This window comes from Talpa occidentalis, unplaced genomic scaffold, assembly GCF_014898055.3.
Source record: "Talpa occidentalis isolate TD23 unplaced genomic scaffold, MPIMG_talOcc4v2.1 talOcc4.16, whole genome shotgun sequence".
NCBI lineage: Eukaryota > Metazoa > Chordata > Mammalia > Eulipotyphla > Talpidae > Talpa > Talpa occidentalis.
In genome coordinates, this window is record NW_023601653.1 from 55,590,417 (window position 1) to 55,613,402 (window position 22,986).

Genomic DNA, 22,986 nt, shown 5'->3' on the forward strand with positions numbered 1-22,986 from the left:
GTTTGCTCTTCTCAACACATGGCAAGAAGGCCAGTGTGCCTAAAGCAAAGTCAGTGAGAATAGGAAGAGAATTTAAGTAACTGCAGAGGGGGGTGAGAGAGGGTGTGATCTTGGGTTTTGACAGCAGGAATTGACCATTAACAGTTCTTTTATGCTTAATCAGGAAGTGGAGGCAATAAGGAAGTTATAGCAGGGCAGTGACCACTTGACTTATGTTTTAAAGCAGCCCTGTAGCTGCTGGTTGGGGACAGGGTGGAGAATACATGTGTCAACTTCCACGTATGTGTCTTCACTCTGAATTGCAGGGATATTTAAGTCGCTCCACCTCCTCTCTTTATAAATACAATGAAAAGTGAAGTTTGTGGTTCTATATTATATTTTAATATAAGTAAAATTATATTAAATCAGTTCTTTTATATTTAATTAGTTCTTTTCCTAGGGATCTTTTTTCTACTATTACTTTAAGCTACGTTTAAGTTCTTGTTTATAAATTATGTGTATGATAATAATAGCAGCAGCCGATATATAGATAGATCTGGCATTTAATGAGTGAGATGCTTACTTCAGTAGTTTGCATAAATTATTTCTTTATTATTAATCCTCAGCACCTACGAGATAGGTAATATTAATTACTTGAAAGCAAAGGAAACTGGAACACAGAGATATTGAGTATCTTGTTCAAGATCACACAGGTGATACATTATCAGAACGAGAATTCAAGCCAAGCATTTTGGCTTCAGATTTTGTACTCAACTGCTTTAAGCCCTATATTATTCGAAGGATAATATTGTTAGGATTGCAAGTAACTAGTGTCCTGTTATTCTTTTAAAACTTGTCAAAGATAAATTGACAAATGAAGACAACAGGATATTTTAAGAGTATTATTATGAAATAGGAACATTTTTCATGAAGAAACTTAAAAAATCAACCACCAGTATTCCAAACTCATGAATAAAGAAAAGACACCATTAATCAGGTAAATATTGGTAACTGAAAACAGGAAACATTATTCCAAAATCTAAGGACGTCCTTTTACATTTATCAAAATAAACATGATAATCATCAAAAAAGGCAGGCAGTATATTGAGACTGAGAAGTCATTTCCATTGCACATGTTTGTCTGAAAATCTTTTGAAGTGAGACTTTTTCTGTGTAGTCTCAGCCAAAAGGTGATTTCTTGGAATGCTGAAGTTAATTCATTTCAGCTGTCCTAGAGTCTTACTAAAGCAGAAAAAAAAAATGCATTTCACACAGTGAAAATTTCATGAATTTTGTGCTTAGAAACTCAAATCAAAGGGAAAAAAACCCATAAGGTTCTGCTTAGAAAGGCAAATAAAGCTTTATTTCCCCAAAGCTTTCCCCAAAGTTCAATGTTTTGTAAATTGGAAAAGTAAACAGTGACATAATAAGGATCAGATAGTAATGTATTTTTAAAAGATGATTGGAAAAACAGATACTTCATGAATTTTGTAGAAATCCAATTGTTAATTATCTCTAATATTTCTAAGACCTATTGACAGTCATGGCCCTTAGAAAACATTCTGCAGCAAGGATGCTCAGGTTCCCCCGACCTTGATCACAGCAGTCAAGGGCAAGCAGATACCTTTTGCCTGTTTGCTACAATAACCACTGTCCTGGGTCAGACTCTCCATGTGGAGAACTGAAGACAGTGAGTGGTGACTCAAATGCTGACAAATTGAATCTAACTGTGTGTAAAACACCAGGGACTCCGATATGGATAAATCTGTCTTCAAATCCTGGGTACAACATTTATTATAAGACTGTTTTTTATGGGGAAAACAGATTACAACATGCTTTTTCTTTTTTTCTTTTTTTTAAGATTTATTTATTTATTTATTTATTTATTTATTTATTTATACAATCACTAGGTACAGTCAGAAGCACGGGAGGCTGAGAGAATTCACCAGAGCTAGAGAGGGAACAGAACAGGCAGATCAATGAAATACACTGCTGAGGGGAGCAGCAGGCGCGCCAGGAGAGGTCTGCGTGCCATGTGGGACCCTCGCTGGTGGCTGGGGATCGAACCTGTGCTGCAGAGGCTGCGGGCAGCTTCACAGTCCAGCGCTCAACCGCTGTGCCACCAGGGGAGGCCCACAACATGCTTTTTCAAACCAAATATTAAAATAAGTATTTAATCTTGAATATTTTCTTAAGTTCTACATGCATACTTCTAAATGTCAGAACTATGTGTTAAGCAGCTGAACACATTCTACTCAAACTTCTGATCTCTAAACACCAACAATGTATTGACAGAACAATTACTATGAATATAACTATTATTAAATTTGGATAGACTACTAGGTGACTTTAGATGAATAGTGTATCTTTTCTGAAGCCTTTCTTCTTCTGTAAAATAGAGATTTAAACAAAAAATACCAGCACCAAATTTACTGAGACGAGTACATTGAAAAGTCCGGGGAGTGTCTGTGACATATCTATCAAACACACAAATTTTTCTCTGCATGTACTCTCCAATATAGTGAAAGAAAGGAAAATTCCTGGCCTACCACCACATTTTGTTGGGGTGCTTGTGGACATTCTGAGATCCCTTCCCTGATGGAGCAGGCCAGACAGCAAAGCCATCTGCACAGACTTAAAGTCAGAACAGAAGAGTAGAGAACAGCTGTTCAGGAACCTGGTGCCTGTGGATAAATCAAGCTCCCAGCCTCACTAAGGACCAAAGAGCCCCTGAAAGAAGAGCAGAAGAAGGGGTACCAGCCTTGGTGTCTCCAAAGCGCATCTTCAGAAGTCAGGCAAATGACTGAACACTAGTATTTGCCCTCCTTTGTGTGCAAACAGCATCAGCATTTCTTTAGGACATCAAAAGACCTGAACTTAGAGACCAAAAGCTGAATCCAGCTGTCAAGAATCATCCGTCTGTGACCTGGCGGATGCCTCCCAGTTTTTCTTTGCCTGTGATGTAGACTATTCCATAACGAGGCATAGAAATGGAACTAACATGTCTGTGGGATGATTCCTCCAGAGTAAAATCTGTAGGACTGCTTCCAGAGTCTTAATCTTTACTTCCCATTATCTACTAAATTCTAACCATGGAGACTTTTTATTTAAGTCATCACACCCTTGTAAGTGTATTTCCAGGAAAAAATCACTCTCTCAGAGAGCAGGTGGGTTTGCAGGAGGTGGGAAACAGCAGCTCTGGGTGGACCCCTGGGGTCTGAGGCTGAGGTAGACTGGATTAGAAAGAGCTGCCCTTCACCCTCACCAAAGTGAAGACACAGAGGGGCCAGAGTGAGACATAGCTGGAAAGAGACATGGCTCAGTGCACGAGGGAGAGCAGTGGCAACATTAGTCCTTGGCCTGACCCTGTGCAGAATGGTCCACTGAGGCAGCGCTCCCTCTGACATAGACTGGTAACTATTTGGTCTTCACCCTCACCAGTCATCTCACCACACTTCTTTGTATGTAAACTGATGCTTTTGATGCTGTTATTCTGACACCCATCCATCTCCCAACTGTATTGGGGGATCCCTGAAGGGAGAGGCCTATTTTTCCTCTACAAGATTAGATTAGTACTTGGCTTTTATGAATTGAACAATAGAGAAAAGGCCCCTCTGTCTTCTCCCCTCAGACCTTCCAGATCAGGAATCCTTAAACTGAGACTTCGTACTCTGAAACCTATTGAGAGACCCAAAGGAAGCCAAAGCAGAAATCAGCCTAACAAGTGATCTCTCTTCTAGTATGTTGTCCGGAAGTGTTAGCGGCCCCTGGAAATCCGGGTCCCAAACTCTCACCATCTAAGTCTTAAGTTCACGGGTCTGGTCATCTTTGGTATCTCTCTGTGTTAGTTATTCAACGCATAAGAACTCACCTAGGACATTTTTAATTTTGAGAAATATCACATCAAGGCTTTTATTGATGAATCACAACAGGTGTTCAATTATTTTGTCTTTTGAGAACTAACATGTTCAAATTCTAAATTTCTGTACATTTTTATACTCCCTCAGGGAAACAAACAAATTGTTGTATTTGGAAAGTCTTAAGTAAGCTAGTTACTTACTTTAAGTAAGTAAAGTACTTAAAGTACTTAAAGTACTTAAAGTAAGTAAAGTACTTACTTTAAGTAAGTAAGCTAGTTACTTACTTCTTAAGTAAGCTAGTTACTTTACTTTTAGTCCCTCTTTTAGAGGGACTAAAAGAGTTGTTACGTAGCAACAACTCACATTCTGTGTTGCTTGTGATCCACAGAGGTATGTTCCATATTAAAATATAGACAACTCTATTGGATGTGTTTGTCACAGCTCTGGAGGAAAACATATTTATATTATAATTTGGATAAGGCCTAAGCACTGTCTATTCAAAATTTATTTTAGAGATAATACATTAGTGTACATGAACAGGCAGCTTTAGCTTTTTAATGGTGTGGGTTGGTCTCTCCAAAAGGGTCAGCGAGGCTTTTTTCAGTTTGCCCAAAGGAAAACTCCTGTCACCTTGGCATTGGGTCTAGAGGTCAACTGAGGCCCTGGGAGCCTGCAGTGGTCTGTGATGAATGCAGATGATATTGAGTTAAGAGCAGTGAGAGTACTGGGGGCTGAGGACAAGCTCTGTCCTGGCCTCAGCCCTTCACCTTTCCCTAAATAGAGAAGAGATCATCACTCCTCAAGGTTTTGCCCTTCTCCTAATGGAAGATGCCATCATTCCTCTCTCTTCTAAGACCTAGAAGAATAAAGTTTAGGGGGTATCATGTACATCCAGGTGTAAGTTTATCATTGAGCACATATCTCCAAGAATCTCATCTTCACTTTTAGAATGAAGATGAAGCCACCTCCTTATCAGTTATGTGAAGTCTTCCCCTCTTCTCTTGACACCTGAGGTTCCTAAACATGGAATAAATCTCCCTGTTCTACTCTATGGTACTTCAGAATTTATAAGCATGTAAATTCTTGACATGTATATTATTAAATGTTGGGCTTTTCTCCTACCATTCTGTCTGTTGTTAGTTTCTTTGTCCATCTGGTCTTAGAAGAACCCAGATGAGGTGGGGGGGTTTCCCCCTGAGCCTCAACAACAGCCTGTGTCAGTCTTTCTTTTGCTGAACCTATGAAATTTAGACCACCTCTCCTTCTTGTTTGTGTATCCCTGCTTCACTCCCCGTTGTCAAAATGCAGACTATTTTGATTGCAGAATGTGGTATTCTACTCACTTGAAGTTATAATTTCTTTTGTTAACTGACTACCAAGGAATCTAAAGAATATTGAGTACTGAAATTTCCTTTTTCTACCCAAAACCCACTACCAGGGTCAAGTATACGCAGAGCTTGAATCAACCAAGGAATGTTTTTTTCCCCCAAATTTAAAATCATATGTGTGAATGCATTTCTTACCTGACTCAGAATACGGCCACATTTTCTTCCTATTTTTTCCACCAAGTCAAAAATTGGAAAATTCCAAGTGTTCAGCTGCTCCATAATTGAGTCCAAGTTGTCCATGACAAGAGGTTCAGGAGCAAGAATTGGTTTGTCCTTTAATGAAGATGAACACATTTTATCAACATGCAATTTTCCACAAAGCAATGCATGCTTTCATGAGTTCAGTTTAACAACCAATTTAACCAGAAATAAAAGACTTAAAACTTCAGGATAAAAAATCAAGATGAACAAGACACTGACCCCAAAGTAAGGAGAAGGGTTCCCTATCACTGCTTCACATGTGCTATAACAAAAGAAAAAAAAAGTGGGGTTCCTCCCATAAGTTAACAAAGCTGCTTTTTTTTTGGTCTATCATGGAGTCCTTAAATAAAAGTTCAGAAACTTCAGAATATTCTAAAATTATAAGAAATTTATGTGTTTGTATGTTTATGTAAAATTTTAGGATGAGGTTTTATTGACTTCGCACTGAACTCTGAAAAGAAATAAGGGAGTAGGGAGTTAATCACTCCTCTAACTGGATGGATTTATTTGACTGCTTCAAAATCAGCCCTAAACCTGTGAAATGATAATTGCCAGTTTCCAAAGAAACATGCACTGAAATGTAAAAATATTTCATAATTGATCTCAAATGAAGACATTCTTAAGAACATGTTTACCAATAAAAAAAGGACAAAAAAGAAGAGGATAAGGAAACATACATTAATCTATCTAATAACCCCTTTGACCTAAAAGTTACATGGTAAATTAGATTAACAAAGGACAAATCTAGCAGCAACTGATAATCACATGACAGTGAACTATTTCCTACCTCCCTGCTTCCCTGAAACTAACCTGACACCAACATATGTTTTCATTTTCTTTAAATGCATCTGTTCAAACACACAAAGTAAATCATCATTAAAGATATATATATATTTTTAAAGATTTATTTATTTATTTATACAAGCACTGGGTACAGTCAGAAGCGTGGGAGGGTGAGAGAATTCACCAGAGCTAGAGCAGGGAACAGAACAGGCAGATGGACCAAAATACACTGCTGAGGGGAGCAGCGGGCATGGCAGGAGAGGTCTGCGCGTCATGTGGGACCCTCGCCAGTGGCCGGGGATTGAACTGGCCACTGGTAGGAAATAGTTCACTGTCATGTGATTATCAGTTGCTGCTAGATTCGTCCTTTTTTAATCTAATTTACCATGTAACTTTTAGGTCAAAGGGGTTATTAGATAGATTAATGTATGTTTCCTTATCCTCTTCTTTATTTTCCTTTTTTATTGCAGAGGCTGTGGGCAGCTTCGCAGCCCAATGCTCAACCACTGCGCCACCAGGGGAGGCCCTAAAAGATATTTTTAATGGATAGCCAAGTGTTAATTTAAACCTGGTTTAACATAATAAAGTAAATCTATTGACTGAGAAAGTGACTTATCTTTCTCAGACAAGGAAGTGCTGGAAAAAACAATCAGAAATGCTGTGCTGGGCCTCCCCTGGTGGTGTAGGCAGTTGAGCACAGCGCTATGAAGCTGGCCCCAGCCTCTGCAGTGCGGGTTCCATCCCCGCCGGCTAGCGAGAATCCCACATGGTGTAGCAGACCTCTCCTGTCTCGCACGCTGCTCCCCTCAGCAGTATATTTCAGTCAGTCTGCCTGTTCTATTCTCTGCTCTGTCCCTGGTGAATCCTCTTACCCTCCTGTGCATCTGGCCTGTATCCCGGTTCTTATATGCATGAATAAATAAATCTTAAAAAAAAATAAAGTTCTTAAAAAAAAAAAAAGAAGTGCTGTGCTAACTAACACATTTCACTTTCACTGACTGATGAATATTGCGTTTCTTAATAAAATAATTTTTCCTGTGCTTGCTTGCTTACACTTTTAGATTGGGTTAAGAAATGTTTGTAATCATTTGTGGTGACAAATACTTATGTTTTTAATCATGACTAGAAACACTAAGAGATCAATAAAACCTGGATAAAGAAAAATTATATGGATATCAATAAAAGCAATGATACATATATAATCCAAGTGGACCACATCTATAAATCTAATGATTTAGGGCTCTGTTCCTTTTTTTTCTCTTCTTGCTTTTACCTTTTTATTTTGAATGAATTTGAATCTTACAGAACACTTGCACAAGCGTATAGATCATAAGCGCCTCACCTTGTTTCTCCCAGGTCTAACATATGGCACAGCCGGCATATAATAATCAAAGTCAGGAAGTTGACAATAGTATATACCACGTTCACTAAGTTATAGACCTCACTCATATTTCAACCCATTTTCCCACAAAAATCCCCTTTCTGCTTCAAGGATTGATTTCTAAGCTGATCCCTGTGATAGAAGCTAATGTTTCAGTACAACACAAGTTAAGTGATATAGAGCTACCAGGAATATCATGGCGTCAGGCGTGTAAGTGCTGCAAGCTGAGGCTTTCCTCAGAGGCTCTTGTGGGCACTCAGTCTCATCTTCATTCTGTACGATATCGCTGCTGTCACTGTTGTTATTGGTTTCATAATCAGACGTGACTTGAGCGGCGTCATCTGCAATTGAAAGAGCACAGTTTAATTATGCAACTTACAATGGTAAGAAGGTTCCCCTTTAAAAGAATATTCCTAAAACTCACATGGCAAAGAGTGTTCAGGATTTTGTAAGATCCAGTAAAGTCCTTAGAGGATTCTACAAGATTTGAGGATCACAGGGTGGGAGAGAGCACACATTTTTAACCCAATAAACAGAACTATGATCTGTGATTTATATGATATTCAATTACTCCTCAATAGTCTGTCCTAAGATATTTATTTTCCTCTATGTAACCCTCAACAGACTTCACCAGCAAACAGCTGACTAAGACACTAGAATGGACAGATGGGTGGAGAAACTGAGATGACATCCATGAACAAAGTGGCTTGTAGACCAAGAAGCAACAGCATGTGCTGAAGAGCATGGGAGATCCTATGTGTCCAATCTTTCCTAGGAATGATGACTGCCTTCTTTATCTAACTCCCTCCACTGTCTCCAATTTCTCTAAAGTGTGCGAAATAAAGGGCCAGCAAGATAATGCCAAGTGTTTGAAGAATGGTCTCTGAGGGCAAGACGTCAAGAAGCTTCTTGAAGCTATTATATATGGTGCCTGCATGAAGTCAGCTGAGTGCCCACTGTCTGCCCAACCACGAAAGCACTAAATTTCTACTAACACATTTAATCTTCCCAAAACCCTTACACTACCAGTATTTGCAAGTCTGACCCTGTCTTATCTTCTACTTTTGATGAAGCCCAGTTTTTTTTTTTTCTTATATAATATAGATTTCTATGGCATTGGAGACCTTTGTCTTTCCCTAAATTACAAAGATGTTTTCCTGTGATTTCTTTCAGAAGTTGTATTGTTTTAACTCAGAATAATGTCTGATATGATGTCGAATGTGAACTGCATTCTCCACCCTTGGAGAATCATTGGATTCATTGGCTTGTTCTGGGCTCTTTATTGAAATTCATCATGTCTGAAGGTTTGGGTCTGACATAGGGCATTTTACTCTAGTCAATTTGCTCTATTTCAAATCCACACTATCTTTAATTCTACAGTTTAAGTCTTGAACTCAGGTAATATATTTACTGTAATTTTCTTCACCTTTTTCAAGATTACTCTGGACATTCTACATTCTTGGTACAGTTCTTGGTACCTGTTTTCATACTAATTGTTATGATTGAATAATGGCTTTGAGTCATGTGGCCTATTCCAATCAGAAGTATCTTCTAGGACTTTCTGAAAGACCTACCTTCCTTTCTGCTTTCTCATGCAACTGCTTCTATATTAGAATCATATACTGTATGAGAAGTAACTGTCAAGTTTTAATTCCAGAATTTGTAGATAGAAGGAATAAATACAATCAAAGGCCATAGCTTTATGTGAGACCACAAAGGTGATAAAGGAAATACTCCCCTTATTCTATAAGTCTTGACAGAGTCAGGGAAGATCAAAGGGCATTCTGAGTCTTCACAATACCATCAATCAATAAAGGCCACATAAAGAATACTCCTCTTGCTTTTTCCTGGCCTGTGTGCCCTGTTCTCTGTGCATTGCCACAGCACCTGATTCTTCTAAGCAAAGAATCAATCAACATTTATTGAGTACATAGCAAGAAATGCTGGAGTAGATCATTAAGAATCATCTGTGATAACTCTAGTACCCTGAAGTCTATAGTTCATGAAATCATATATCTTACCTTGTGATCTTTTGGTGCTAATCAAAGCAAACTCCTAGGACTGCATCAATAAAATAAAATAATAATTATCATAGTAACAGCAGCCAACACTAACTACTTACAATGATCCAAATACACTAGGAACTGCTTTGACTAAGTAATTAAATTTTTACAATGATTCTGGTTGGTAGGTACGATCATAAATCCCATTCAGAAGTGAGACAGAGATAAAGATTACGAATCAGGAAGTAGTGGAATCCAGTTACAAACCAGCCTCCAATGTCTGTGTTCTCAACTCTCCAAAATACTGCCTCAAGAACAAACAAGCTTACGGAGACTGAAACAAACTCCTTTCTCAGGATCTGTAATGGCACGCTCCTCAGAATACCTAAAATGGATTGTCTTCTAATGTCCAAGAGAAAAGGCCACTTCTCCATAATTCTATTAGGGATGTAAAATGGCCTTTCATTTACAAATAGAGATGTGTTTGCATATAGATATATAGAAACAATTTGGGCAGCTTTGCACCAACATTCTACCCATACATAATCATATTCTGGATAGAAGGATTGCAGGTGACTTGATTTCCTTCTTCATTTTTTCAAATCTGGTATTTACAAAAAAAGGAACTTGTGACTATTTTTAATCAGTAAAATAAAAATAGCAAAATAAAAGTATTTCCATTTGCAGGAACAGCATCCAGGAATTACCTGTTCTGCCTGCTGTCTGGATGGCTGTGCTGCTTCCGTCCAGGGGCCCGTCGGCAGGATTCTCCTGGGGATATGGCCGGCCGCAGCTGGGAACATCACAACAGTTGTAAGTACAGTCCCTCTTTTCAAAAGGTGCATGCCAGCTATAGGTACATTAAGGGAGATTTCTATGACCAAATATTTCTCCCCCTGCTTCTTTGTTGGAGGGAAAAGGTTTATTTTGTGTAGACATGGCTGTTGATAGGGATTGTACTGGTTTCTTTTTTTTTTTTATAATTATTTTGACTGTTTTTGACAATATGAGCCATACAAAGGATGGGAATATTTATTCTGCTGTCATCCTTCTCCATAGTCCAGACCATGACTGAGATGAAGCTGGCACGTGTTGTTAGATTATTCAGAGTCCTGGGATATGCTGTCGCCTAATTACAGTAGTGATTCTGGAGGTGCTGACATGCATCTGGTCAAAAAATTTCTTTGCCAATGGACTACCCTTTGTGCCTATCTAAAAGCTACAGAGAAAAAGGTTCTTGCACAGTGGACAAGGATATTACCAGAGAAGGCTGGAGGATATGGGTAACTGTGGCTTTCTCAACAGTCTTGACTGTTTAATAAATTAAAAAACAACCCCACACATGGCCTGGCAAGTTTCCCCCTCTCATTTATCTTATTTAAGACTTCGTAGTTAGATTTTAATTTTGCATTTTGCTTCTGGGTTCTTTCCTTCTGCCTAATATTACAAAGGGTCTCAGGGAGTTATTGTTTGTTATTTAACCACAGATTACTCTCTCTAAAGGGAAAGAAATGAAAGGTGGTTTATGACTTAATATATTAAACGTATCATCATTCTTTTATTCTAAATTGTGCTTACATGTGTAGTAGAGATAAGCATTTTCCAGTTAGAGAGCCTCTTCATCCTAAGAACACTTATTTTTCAAGCCTGGAATATAAATGGAAAAGCCTCACACACAAAAGTATTTCTAATTATGAAATCCCATCAGTCTGATTTAGGGGACCAAAAAAAAAATTGAGAGGACCAAAGGAACAAGAAAGTAATGACAACTGATGGGCTTACATTCCCAGATGAAACTCCACTTGGTGCAAGTAGAGTTTATTAGTTTTAAGATTTCTCATTGCAAGATAATGCTTAAAAAGGCAATTTAAATGACTAATTCAAACATACTACCTCTTAAGCCAAAAAATAGCTTGTTGCATAGACATTACAGCACCCAAGAGACTGGATTCCACGCCAAACCCTTCGAGTTCAGCAGGGGAAACCACAATAATTAGTCGTGTGTTTCTGGAGCTCTCTGTGCCTACATGGGTGGCTGCCTTGAAGGCAATAATAAAACATGGTTTGAATTATAGATTTATAAAGCCCAAACAAATAAAACACACACTACTGGATTTATAAACATTACTGAACAAGTAGGCAGTGAAATTCCCTTGTTTTTCTCCAAAATCTCTTTTATAAAGATCTCATTACATTCTTCCTGCTAAGAATTCAAAAAAAAAAAAAAAATAGACGATTGAGGAGAATAGCTATGTGAGCTGGAGACCTTTTCTGAAAAACTCTCTCCTTTCTTTAGGTGACTTGTTTCCCAAAGTCAGAAGCCCACAGGAGGAAAGTCTCCCTAGAAAACGCTGGAAGCAGAGCTTGTCAATTTTCCACTGGGATTCACTCTGGCTCAGGATCATACCACAAAAAATGTTCCTTAAGGGTGTTTCACCAAACAGTAGATTCACGGACAATTATTGAGTGTTAACCTAAAGAAATTGGTTCTGTGGTCCAAGAAATTCAGAAAATGCTTACTGACACAAAAATCAAGTTGTTTTTTTTTCCACAGGGCTCTTCAACACTTTTGATAAAGTATTATGATCTTCTTAGAGAGACATATGTTTGTTTTACCACAGAACATTCTTTTTTGTGGGAAAAAAGATGGTATTACTATCCCACAGAAATTCTTTTATTAAAAAAGCTGTCACAGAGAAAGCAGCAGAATAACTTTTGGGTAGTAGAATAAGTTTTTACTCAGGTCCTGGACTAACAAACAAAAATAAATTTCCCTTTAAAAATGTTTTTAAAGAGAAAAGAGGAAAAAAACAAACATTATTAAAAATAAATAGGATTTATTTAACTTAAAGATTTTCTGAGCACTTTATTTAAAAATGAAGGTGGTGGGCTTAAATTGGATATGGTCCAGTCTGGGCTTGTGAAAACCAACATTTGATACAAGAAGACCACCACATCACCTGGTTATTCAAAGTTATCCTCATTAATCTGAGAAAAGAAACAGCATTTTATGAAAGCACTCTTGTGATTAGAGTTGGCTTAAAAACAAACACTCAACCCTTTTATTCATAAAAGTGTTGTAATGCCTAAAGATCTATTATTCAAGATAAAGCTATTACTGAACAACCAGAAACATAATCACTTAGAAGGGGTATTCCACTCCTAGGAATCAATCCAAAGGACACAAAAACATTACTTTGAAAGGAAACCTTCACTCCTATGTTTATTGCAGCACTATTTATAATAGCCATGCTATGGAAACAACCTAAATGCCCCCAAACAGACAAATGGATCAAGAAGATGTGGTAGATGTACACAATGGAATACTACTCAGTGATCAAAAAAGATAAACTCATGCCATTTTCAGCCACATGGATAGAGCTGGAAGGGATTATGCTATGTGAAATAAATCAGATGGAAAAAGATAAATATGGTCCAATGGTTTCACTTATATGTGGAATACAGAGAAACCAAATACAAGATCAAGAAAAAGAAAAAACTAGCAAGTTGACCATAGAGAGGAGGCACACAGCAGGGAAGGGGGAAGAAGGAGAGGCCAAAACAGGGGTGGGAAGAGCACAAGGGACTATGGTGATGGTGCACAGGTGAATTGGTGGTGGGAGAGTGATGGGGACTACACTTGAGGGGAGAAACCAAATACTATACAAAAATTTATAATGATGTAAGAAAGTAATAAATTTAAAAAAACAGCCCAGGGCCTCCCTGGTGGCGCAGGCAGTGGAGCTCTGCACTGTGAGGCTGTCCGCAGCCTCTGCAGTACAGGTTCGATCCCGGCCAGCTGGCGAGAATCCCACATGGCGAGGCAGACCTCTCCTATCACGCCCGTTGCTCCCCTCAGCAGTGTCTTTCGTCAGTCTGCCTGTTCTGTTCCCCACTCTGTCTCTGGTGAATCCTCTCACCCTCCTGCGCATCTGGCCTGTACCCCAGTTCTTGTATAAATAAATAAATCTTAAAAAAAAAAAAAACAGCCCAGAAGAGGTATCTCTTTATGACAATGTTGGCAAAGAATAACTTTTGCTCTGTGGGTCCCTTTTCCCTTCCATTCTGCCACAGACAACACTTGTGGTCCTGTCACAACAGGCCAGACAGTGCAAGCAACAGCTAATTACATTTAGAGACCCACTTCTAATGTGCCATGTGATATTTGCACATTTTAAACAAGTTGTAATGGGAATTGCAAACTTAACATCCCTTTCAAAGCAACATAAAATCTCCCCCAAAGAACCAGTAAAAAATACACCCAGAGAACATCCAATTATATCAAATGACTTCCATGGCTTTGTAGTTGTATGCTTTATGCATTCTCCTTCAGTATGCAAGCAAAAATATACAATTATTTTATATCATCTCCGAAGATATGCTGCATGCATTACATGAAATGTAAATTTTTTATTGACAGAAAATCACTAAAAAATTGAGTTCCTATGCTGGCCAGTTCAGTACACATCACATTATCTTCTTTCTTGTCAATGACTCTGGGAACCCCACAAAGAGTGGTGTAGACTAGAGGGGAAGTATCTATCTGAGGAGGACATGTAGTGTTGGTTTTACCATTAGTCAAACTCGAGATAATAATGTAGATTCCTCACCTGCTACATGACATGGGTGGAGTTAGCGTCTGGGGAGACAGGTCCGGGGCGCTCTGTGTGTAGGTCAAGGTCCTGTGAGAACTCAGGCCTGGTTTGGTCATGGTGTCAGCAGATTCTGGAAACTGCACTGCAGAGATTTTGCTAACTGGGCTGCTGGCAGGCGTCCCTTGGAGAGGTGAGGAGCAGGGCGAGGAAAGAGGTGAAATTTTAGCTAGGGTACCTGAGAAGGAATGAGAAATATAAGGACACTGAATAAATGTCTTTGAAATGCAAAATGGTAACTCCAACTACACCAGGATCTCCTTTTTCTTCACAAGGGCCAGCGAGTGTGCTGGCCTCCTCTGCACCCCACCATCTGGAAATCAGGGTGGACAGTGGGGGCGGCTCCGCAGTGTGAAATGCGCACAGTGAATCATCATGAAAAAAATCAGTGGCAATGTTGACAAAGGCAGTTAAAGCCTCGGTGTCCCGGAGTAACTTCAGGACACAAGGATATTATTTTCTCCTCCCATTTTTTTTTCTCCTTGTCATCCTCACATGATGATAACAGCTAAAATTTACTCATGTGTTTGCCTTCTTTTAGGTTGTGAAGCTTTTAGCAGCAACAGGATCTGCAAGTGTTTTAAATGTTGGTGCATCTCGAGTGTGTTTGGCAGGCATGGGATGTTTAAAAAATGTAAATAAAGGAAATGTTTGGAGAGGCCGTTCAGTTTATGAAACATGCACATTTTCAGAGAAACTACTCCGCATGTGTGACTCGGGCCTTTGATCAGTGTGATTTCCAATGCGAACATTGAAAAATGGAAAACCATCGCTTCAGATCCAACAATAGGCCTAAAGGTTACATTCTTAAGTATAGATGCTTGTGCCAAACCGTGTTGATTCTCGATTGTGAAAACTGTAGCGAACCCTGGCAAGATTTCCTAGTGTTTGTATACAGGGATGAAAGCTTTGGAAGTAACTCTCTAAGTGGAGAGAAGGCACCCTGTACTTGACGCTGACATTGGAGAGGAGAGAGAAACACTTCCCGCACCACCACTTGCTTACGGCTTTTCTTGGTTTTATGGCTGAACAATCTCCGGAAAGCAGATGAAATGAAATCATCAAAAGTCCTTTTCTACTTCTCACCCCTCCAGGAGAGCGTACAGCCCAGACGTATGTGTGAATAACATGTGGGAGCTGGATGCTGGCTCAGTTTGCTTCCAACATCTAATTCTCTCAAAAGTTTTCCTTGTTACACCCAAAGGTTTCAGGTTCACTGAAAGCTATACTTGTTGACAGAATTTTGTAATTTTTAAGTTTCTTGTTGGCATCATAGTTTGTTTTTTAATTTTTCTTTTTTTATTTCATTGTATTTTTCCTTTTTAATTGAGGGAACATTGGTTGACAACACTGTATGTGATTCAGAGGCACAGGACCACACCCTCGGATATATGTCAGCACCCCACACCCACTGCCCAGGCACCCATAGTACTCCACCACAGTCCACTGGGCCCCTCCACCCTTTGCTTCCCACCCCCACCCTTTGTTTTGTTTTAAAAGATGAGAAATTACCCACTTGCTTGAATTAAAAGTTGAGGCCAGCAACCAATGCTCAGTCTTTTCCCAATATTTCTATTGCTGATTCCTAATCAATACACCCATCACCTGCCAGAGAGACTAAGGCATCTTCCTGGGTCCCTGTGCTGAGAAGCAGAAGAGTCAGCCTGGGCTCAACTGTTCTCAGGGAAATGTGCTTTCTGAGCTCAGACAACTACCAGAGGCTGCCGAAGGAGGAAGAAAAATCCAGCCTCTGCCAAGCAGCATTTGCATGTCTCCTGACACACAAGGCCTCATGGCTTCCATTTCTATTGAAAATACATTGCTATTTTACCAAAGATACCACAAACCTTCCCATGATAGTTTCTTGAGTGAGAATGAAAATAAGTTCACTCAGTTTTTAATTCAGTTTCCCAAGCAACCTATCATCACGAGCACTGTGAAGTGCTAAATCCCTTCCCATCCCTTCCCAATTTTCCACTGCCATTGTGGTCACAAATATTATTTTACATATATATACACTCACCATATATATATGCATTTCACCATATATATATGGTGTGTATATATATGTAAAATAATATTTGTGACCACAATGGTTTGTGGTCACAAATATTATTTTGTTTGTGACCATATATATATATGGTGAGTGTGTATGTATATGTGTACATATAGATATAGATATATATCTGCTCTCTGTAAAGAAGGGTTAGAAAGGGCCAGAATAACTTAGACTCTGTTAGACTAAGGCCAAGCAAGTCTTCAAGTAATCCTAGGAAAGCAGAGGAACTATTGAAGAGTTGGATGCTGGTATAATGTGGTATAAAGTCCCAAGATATAATTAGTCTTTTTTCCTGATCCCTTATTTAGGTTTTCTAAATTCCTGCTATGAGTGAGACCATCTGGTATTTTTCTTTTTCTTTCTGGCTTATTTCGTTGAGCATGACCCCTTCCAGCTCCATCCATGCTGTTGCAAATTGCATGAGTTTATCCTTTTTGATTGCTGAATAATATTCCATTGTGTATATGTACCACATCTTCTAGATCCAGTCACCTATTTTTGGGCAGTTGGAGTGTTTCCATAGCTTACCTATAGTAAATAGTGCTGCTATAAAATAGGGGTGCAGGTGTAAGTAAAAATCAAAATCAACAAGCAACTATAAACCAAAGACACACTATGGGGGTGAGGGGGAAAAGGGAATAGGATCAAAACAAGGGGGGGGTGGGAATTGTATGGGGACTATAACCAAGATGAAAATGCATACATTGTGCAAAAATGAAAAATGATGTAAAAATATATAAAATTAAAAAATAATAATTAAAAATAAATAAAATAAAAGTCCCAAGATATCTTATTTGCCCAGGGTAAAAACACATCTCAGTGACATGTTTACTGAACAAACACTGATGTGTGTGTGCTCTGTCCCAGGACTCAGGATGTAGCAGAACAAAAATCAGCTTCCACTCTACTGGGTGTAGAGAAATGGAGGAGCAGCAGAAGAAAGAGGAAGAGGGGAAGAAAAAAGGAGAGGAAGAAGAAATTAAGGTGGTAGAAGAGGAGGAGAAAAAAGGAAAAGTAAGTCAGGTAGTTTTAAATAAATGGAAGGAAAATAAAACTGAGGGTAGAGGACAGAAAAGCACAGAAATGTTCTAAAGGTAAAATTCGAGCCAAGGCCTAATGAAATACAGAAGACCTTTAGACAAGTTCTAGGGAAAAGTATGTTCCAGAAAGATGGGTCCACCCTATGTGGTGCAGAGGGCCAGTCAGGAGTCTGATGCAGCCAGCAAAGAGGAAGAAGGCAGCTGGTAGGGAGCAAGAGGTTGCTGGGCCAGGCTGTTTGTGACCAGCACAGGCCACGCAATGTTTCAACTGGAGCATCTTTAAAATAACAGTGACTCCAAATTGCATGAGTTTATCTTTTTTGATTGCTGAGTAATATTCCATTGTGTATATGTACCACATCTTCTTGATCCAGTCATCTGTTTTTGGGCATTTAGGTTGTTTCCATAGCTTAGCTATTGTAAATAGTGCTGCTATAAACATAGGAGTGCAGGTGCAACATGGATAGAGCTGGAAGGGATCATGCTCAACGAAATAAGCCAGAAAGAAAAAGAAAAATACCGGATGGTCTCACTCATAGCAGGAATTTAGAAAACCTAAATAAGGGACCAGGAAAGGGACTAATTATAATAAAGTAAAAATCAAAATCAACAAGCAATTATAAACCAGAGACACACTATGCGGAGAGGGAGGGAAGGAGAGATTAGGGTCAAAATAAGGGGGGTGGGAATTGTATGGAGAATATAACTAAGATGAAAATGCATACATTGTGCAAAAATGAAAATTGGGGTTATATATATATATATATATATATATATATATATATATAGATTCTACTAACACAGAAAAAAAAAATAAAAGTGAATTCATAAAGAAAAAAACCCAAAACCAAAAACAACAGTCCAAATATTCAATTTTTCCAAAGTCATCAGACATATTCTTGACAAGCACTGGGCAATAAATGTATGTTTGGGGAGAGAAGGAAACTAAAAAACTAAAAAAATAAAAGTGACTCCTGATAGGCACAGATTGAGGCAATTCCTTCACTGCTTTGATAGCCAAATGTGAGCTTTTTGCAATTTTGCAAAGCAAGTGGGAACACTGCCCCTTTCTGTCGATGTAGTTTCTGAAGGCCACTTATGAAAGTGCATTTTTTTCATTGCTAATTTTTATTAGCTGCCAGCTGATATGCTCAGAGAAATGCAATTCAGTCAAATGTAGATTTAAAAATCCACTTAATGATTAGAGATCTTGGAGCTGAAAGATGAACTAAATTTAGACAAATAAGCAGACTTTAAGACTCCAAACTTACTGCCTGGGATGAAATTTAAAGTAAACCTTGTTAGAGCAGGAAGAGCACTTTGTTCTGCAGTGCTTTTAGTCTGCATAGTTTGAACACTTCTTACCAGCAGGGGTCTTGGCAGCAGCTCTGAAAAGCAGGGGTATTTTTATTCTGAAGGTAAGATGATAAAGGTATAAACATACGAATTCCTTTCTCTCAAGCCACCATATGCATTGTCAGTTTATTTAAGAGTTTCAGAGGGCCTCCCTGGTGGCATAAAGGTTAAGTCTCAGCACTGTCACCACTGCAGCCTGAGTTCCATCCCCGGCCAGGGAGCTAACAACACATATGGTGCAGCAGACCTCCCCTGCCTCACCTGCTGCTTCCCTCAGCAGTGTATTTCAGTAGATCTGCCTGCTCTCTCCTTACTCTATCTCTGGTGAATCCTCTCAATCCCTGCACCTCCCGACTGCACCTCCATTCTTCTATGCATAAATAATACATCTTTAAATAAATAATAAATCTATAAATAAATAATAAATCTTTAAATAAAAAGAGTTTTAAAAACAGAAAGGATCAGCAATACCACAGGAATTGGGCACAATGTTTTCATATATTAGTCTTCAGTGGATGGAGAGATAAAAGTGGGGTAAGAACCAGATACTCTTTCTAGAAAGGATATACTACAATGAAATGATCAATAGTTCAGACACAGGAATAAGATACTCCAATGGAATGGGAAATGTGGGTCTTCCTGCAAGTATTTAATACAGTTATTTTCTAAGAGGTATTAAATGTGATCATGTTTATAACCTTTGTCATTTCCACTGACTATGTTATACACACACATACAAACACACACACACACACAAAGGGATTCAGATCAATATGCCTTCTTGAAAGATATTCATCTTCATTTTATATTTCAGTAATTTGAAGAGATTCCAGAAAAAAGACAAACTCATAAAATAGAAATCCTTGAATGATTCAAAGGACCCTAATATGAAATACTTAAAAGTGAAACATTTAGAGATATGAAATCAATGATGTAATTTAAAAAAATTCTGATATAGTAACTCATTTGAGTATTTCAGTCTTAAATTCCTTGCTCCTGGGAGCATGAGAAAATGTGTGTCCAGACACAAGGACCTGTGGGTAGTCAAGGGAGATGCTAACCAGTGCTGGAAGGATGGGGTTTAAGGAAATCCATCTGGTTTGTGCTGTAACAGTCTCCCATTTAATTTTAATTGAACGAGAAAGGAACTAGCATAGTTGATAAATATGTGTTTCTTTCTCTTGCCCACAGGAAAATGGACAGACCTCATATTTTTCTAAAACAGAAAATATATCTTAAGTATACAGAATGCAAGGAAAAAAATCCTAGGGTCATAAATAAACTCTCTCACATCAATTTTCTATAGGAAAAAACTCAGTGTGACTTTTAGGTAGACAGCTATCTATAATCATTGTAATAGGATTACAAGACTCTTCTAAGAACCTGGGATGGGCCTACTGCAAATATAAAAACGTAAGAATTAGAGGAATAGTAAAAGCAGAATGATATAATTGGCACCTCTGTACTGTGAATGACTCATAATCAAAAAGATTGAAAATGCAAATAATATTTAAACCTTTCTAGGCTTTAATCAAAGGACACCTGTATGATTTCATCCATTTATTTTATATCAGTAACTGCATAGTAATTGGCTGTGTTTCAATGATGGAGATTAATGCTGATTGCCTGAGCCACAGAACATACTGTTTATTTGATTTGTGCAAAGAACAGGCTTCATTTGTCCCCTCTGGAAACAGGACATTTCTCTTTCAGTGTCTGGAGTTTCCTCTTGATGCTTGCACTCTCCCTACCTCTCTTGCCTATTTTTTTTCTTAATTTCTTCCTCAGACCCTCCTCACACTATGATTCTGTGTCCCTACATTCTTTGCCATGTAAAGGGGCTTTTCCGCAGCCCCTTCCCCACTGTGGCAGCTCAGTCGGCTCCATCCAGCATCACACACTACACAGCGCAGCCACCTGTGTACCTACGTCCATCTCAAAGGGGCCACACAAAACTGTCAGTGAACTTCAGTTCCAGGATTCTTGTATGTTTTCCTCCTTTTGGGGGATGTGCATAGTTTAGTTCAGCATGCCTTGGACACAGGTTATCTTATAGACATTTGGCTCTGCTGTGACAGCTGTCTAAAGATGTCACAGCGCAAGACACCGTCCATGTTACGTGATGGACATGCCTTCAGTACTTCATGGCAGGGAGAGAGGCTCTTGCCTGCATTTCTTCTACCATCTGCCTGTGTGGTGTCTTTCCCGCTCACTCTTTGTTTCACGAGTTGCCCTTTCTTCTCAAGTACAAGCCTCAGAACTGTGGTACTGGACACTGAAGAGGGTGGTGCTCATGGAGTTGGCTCACTTGCTATGTTTTTCCCAGTGAATGCACTCACCACACTTCTCAGCTTATGACTTTCTAGCAGGTTGGTTATTTTAATAATTTTCATTTTATCACCTACATGAAACAACTGAGAGGCAAACAAATGAAATCCTTCCATTATCTTGTACTCAGCCAAGGATAGAAACAAGAACATCCCAATTTTGAATGATCTCCTTTGTTGTCCTCCAGTTGTTTTCTAGTATGAAGCCACCAAAACAAAAGAAAGGGTTCAGGAAAATTGTGTGATCTTGGGCAAAATACTTAATATTTTTGTGTCTTAGTTTCTTTGTCTGAATCCCATTCCTGGGCTACATAATAATGAACACTGAAATTCACACTTCATCCTTTGAGTTACATATTATTATTGTCTAATATTTTAATTTTGCCTTTAAAAAATCTCTCAAAGTAGGCCTCCCCAGTGGCGCAGTGGTTGAGCGCTGGGTTGAGAAGCGGCCCGCAGCCTCTGCAGTGCTGGTTCCGATCCCCGGCCGCTGGGTGAGGGTCCCACATGACGTGCAGACTTCTCCTGCCACCCACTGCTCCCCTCAGCAGTGTATTTCGTCAGTCTGCCTGTTCTGGCTCTGGTGAATTCTCTCACCCTCCCGGGCTTCTGACTGTACCCAGTGCTTGTATAAATAAATAAATAAATCTTAAAAAAAAAAAAAAAACTATGAAAAAAAATCTCTCAAAGAATACCCACAAATCTGGAAATATCATTGTTTATGGGTTTATGGATTATGTTTACTTAGGTTGACTCATGATTTACAATTGACTTTCCAACATTTTTTAATAACTCTCTGAATTTCCCTTTGATAATACCATTCTTCTTTTCAGAACACGCCATCAAAAATTCTTTTAGTTAAGATTTGGTAGGTGGCAAAGTTCTAATTAACTGAAAATATCTTTAGTTGATGCCTGCTATTTATGAGACAGATTTGCTGGGCATACAATTCTGGGTTGAGAACTTTGAAGAAAATATTCAGCTGTGTTCCAATACCCATTTTTGACAGTTGTACATTCAGATGGACTACCTTTCCAGAAAAGGAAATGCATCTTTTTCCCTGGTTGACTTTAATATATTTTTCCTTTGGTGTTGTATAGTTTCACTGTTTTGTAACACATGAGAATGTTCCTTGACTGTTTTTCCTCAAAAAGTTTAAAATTCCCTAACCTCCACTAAAACTCTGATTATGCATATCAGACATTCTAATTCCTTTTCCTCTATCTCTGAAAATCTCTCCCAATTTCTCATCTACTGCATTCTGGACATTTCTATACACATTCCCCCTTCACTTTCCTACTCTCCCTCCCATCATCTCTTATGCCACTTAATTTATCACATTCCTTGACTGCATTTCCAAAAGTCATTTATTTATATGCTCTGCAATGATGCCTTTTTTCATTGCTATTATGTTTTATGGCCCTCTGTTTTCCTTTAAATATTTAAAAGAAATATTTAAATATTTTAGCCTTTAAATATCTCAATCCTGTTAGAGATGGGAAAGGCATTTTTCTCCTGTTTTCTCTAACTCATGTGTTTCTTGTACCTTTGTAGTGCTTCCAAGCTTCAATTTGAACTTGACGTATTCAAGTTGCACGGCCCTTAACTGGTAATAACGCTTTCCACCAAAAATCATCTGCCCATATTTTTGTAGGCAGCCATGGGATCCTACCAATCTGGGACCACTTTAATGCTCATTTTAAAGTCTCAGGTTTAATGTGGAATGCTCAAACTCAGCTCCTCTACCTAGCGGGGGCTCCAGAAGAATCCCAGCACTATTGAGCTAATCTGCATTTTCCATAAAGGCAATCACAAGGAAGTAAATTTTTTGCTTGACTCAGACAAAAGCTCCATTCTGTTTCTCAGGTGTGAATGACTTCTAAGTTATACAATTTAATGAACATTCTAATGAGCGAAGAGGATCCAATTTGATTCATTTTTAAGAAAATCAGATTAC

General features: G+C 38.7%; 1 protein-coding gene across 1 annotated transcript in view; it reads right to left on the bottom strand.

The window, feature by feature from the left end:
• Positions 1-22,986, bottom strand: part of PDE3A (phosphodiesterase 3A) — a 290,017-nt gene that overhangs the window by 25,790 nt on the left and 241,241 nt on the right. The window contains exons 6-9 of the mRNA XM_037514264.2: positions 14,206-14,425; positions 10,303-10,388; positions 7,779-7,933; positions 5,363-5,500 (exon numbers count right to left, since the gene is read on the bottom strand). Coding sequence (XP_037370161.2) covers positions 5,363-5,500; positions 7,779-7,933; positions 10,303-10,388; positions 14,206-14,425 — 599 coding nt within the window. The remainder of the gene's footprint in view (positions 1-5,362; positions 5,501-7,778; positions 7,934-10,302; positions 10,389-14,205; positions 14,426-22,986) is intronic.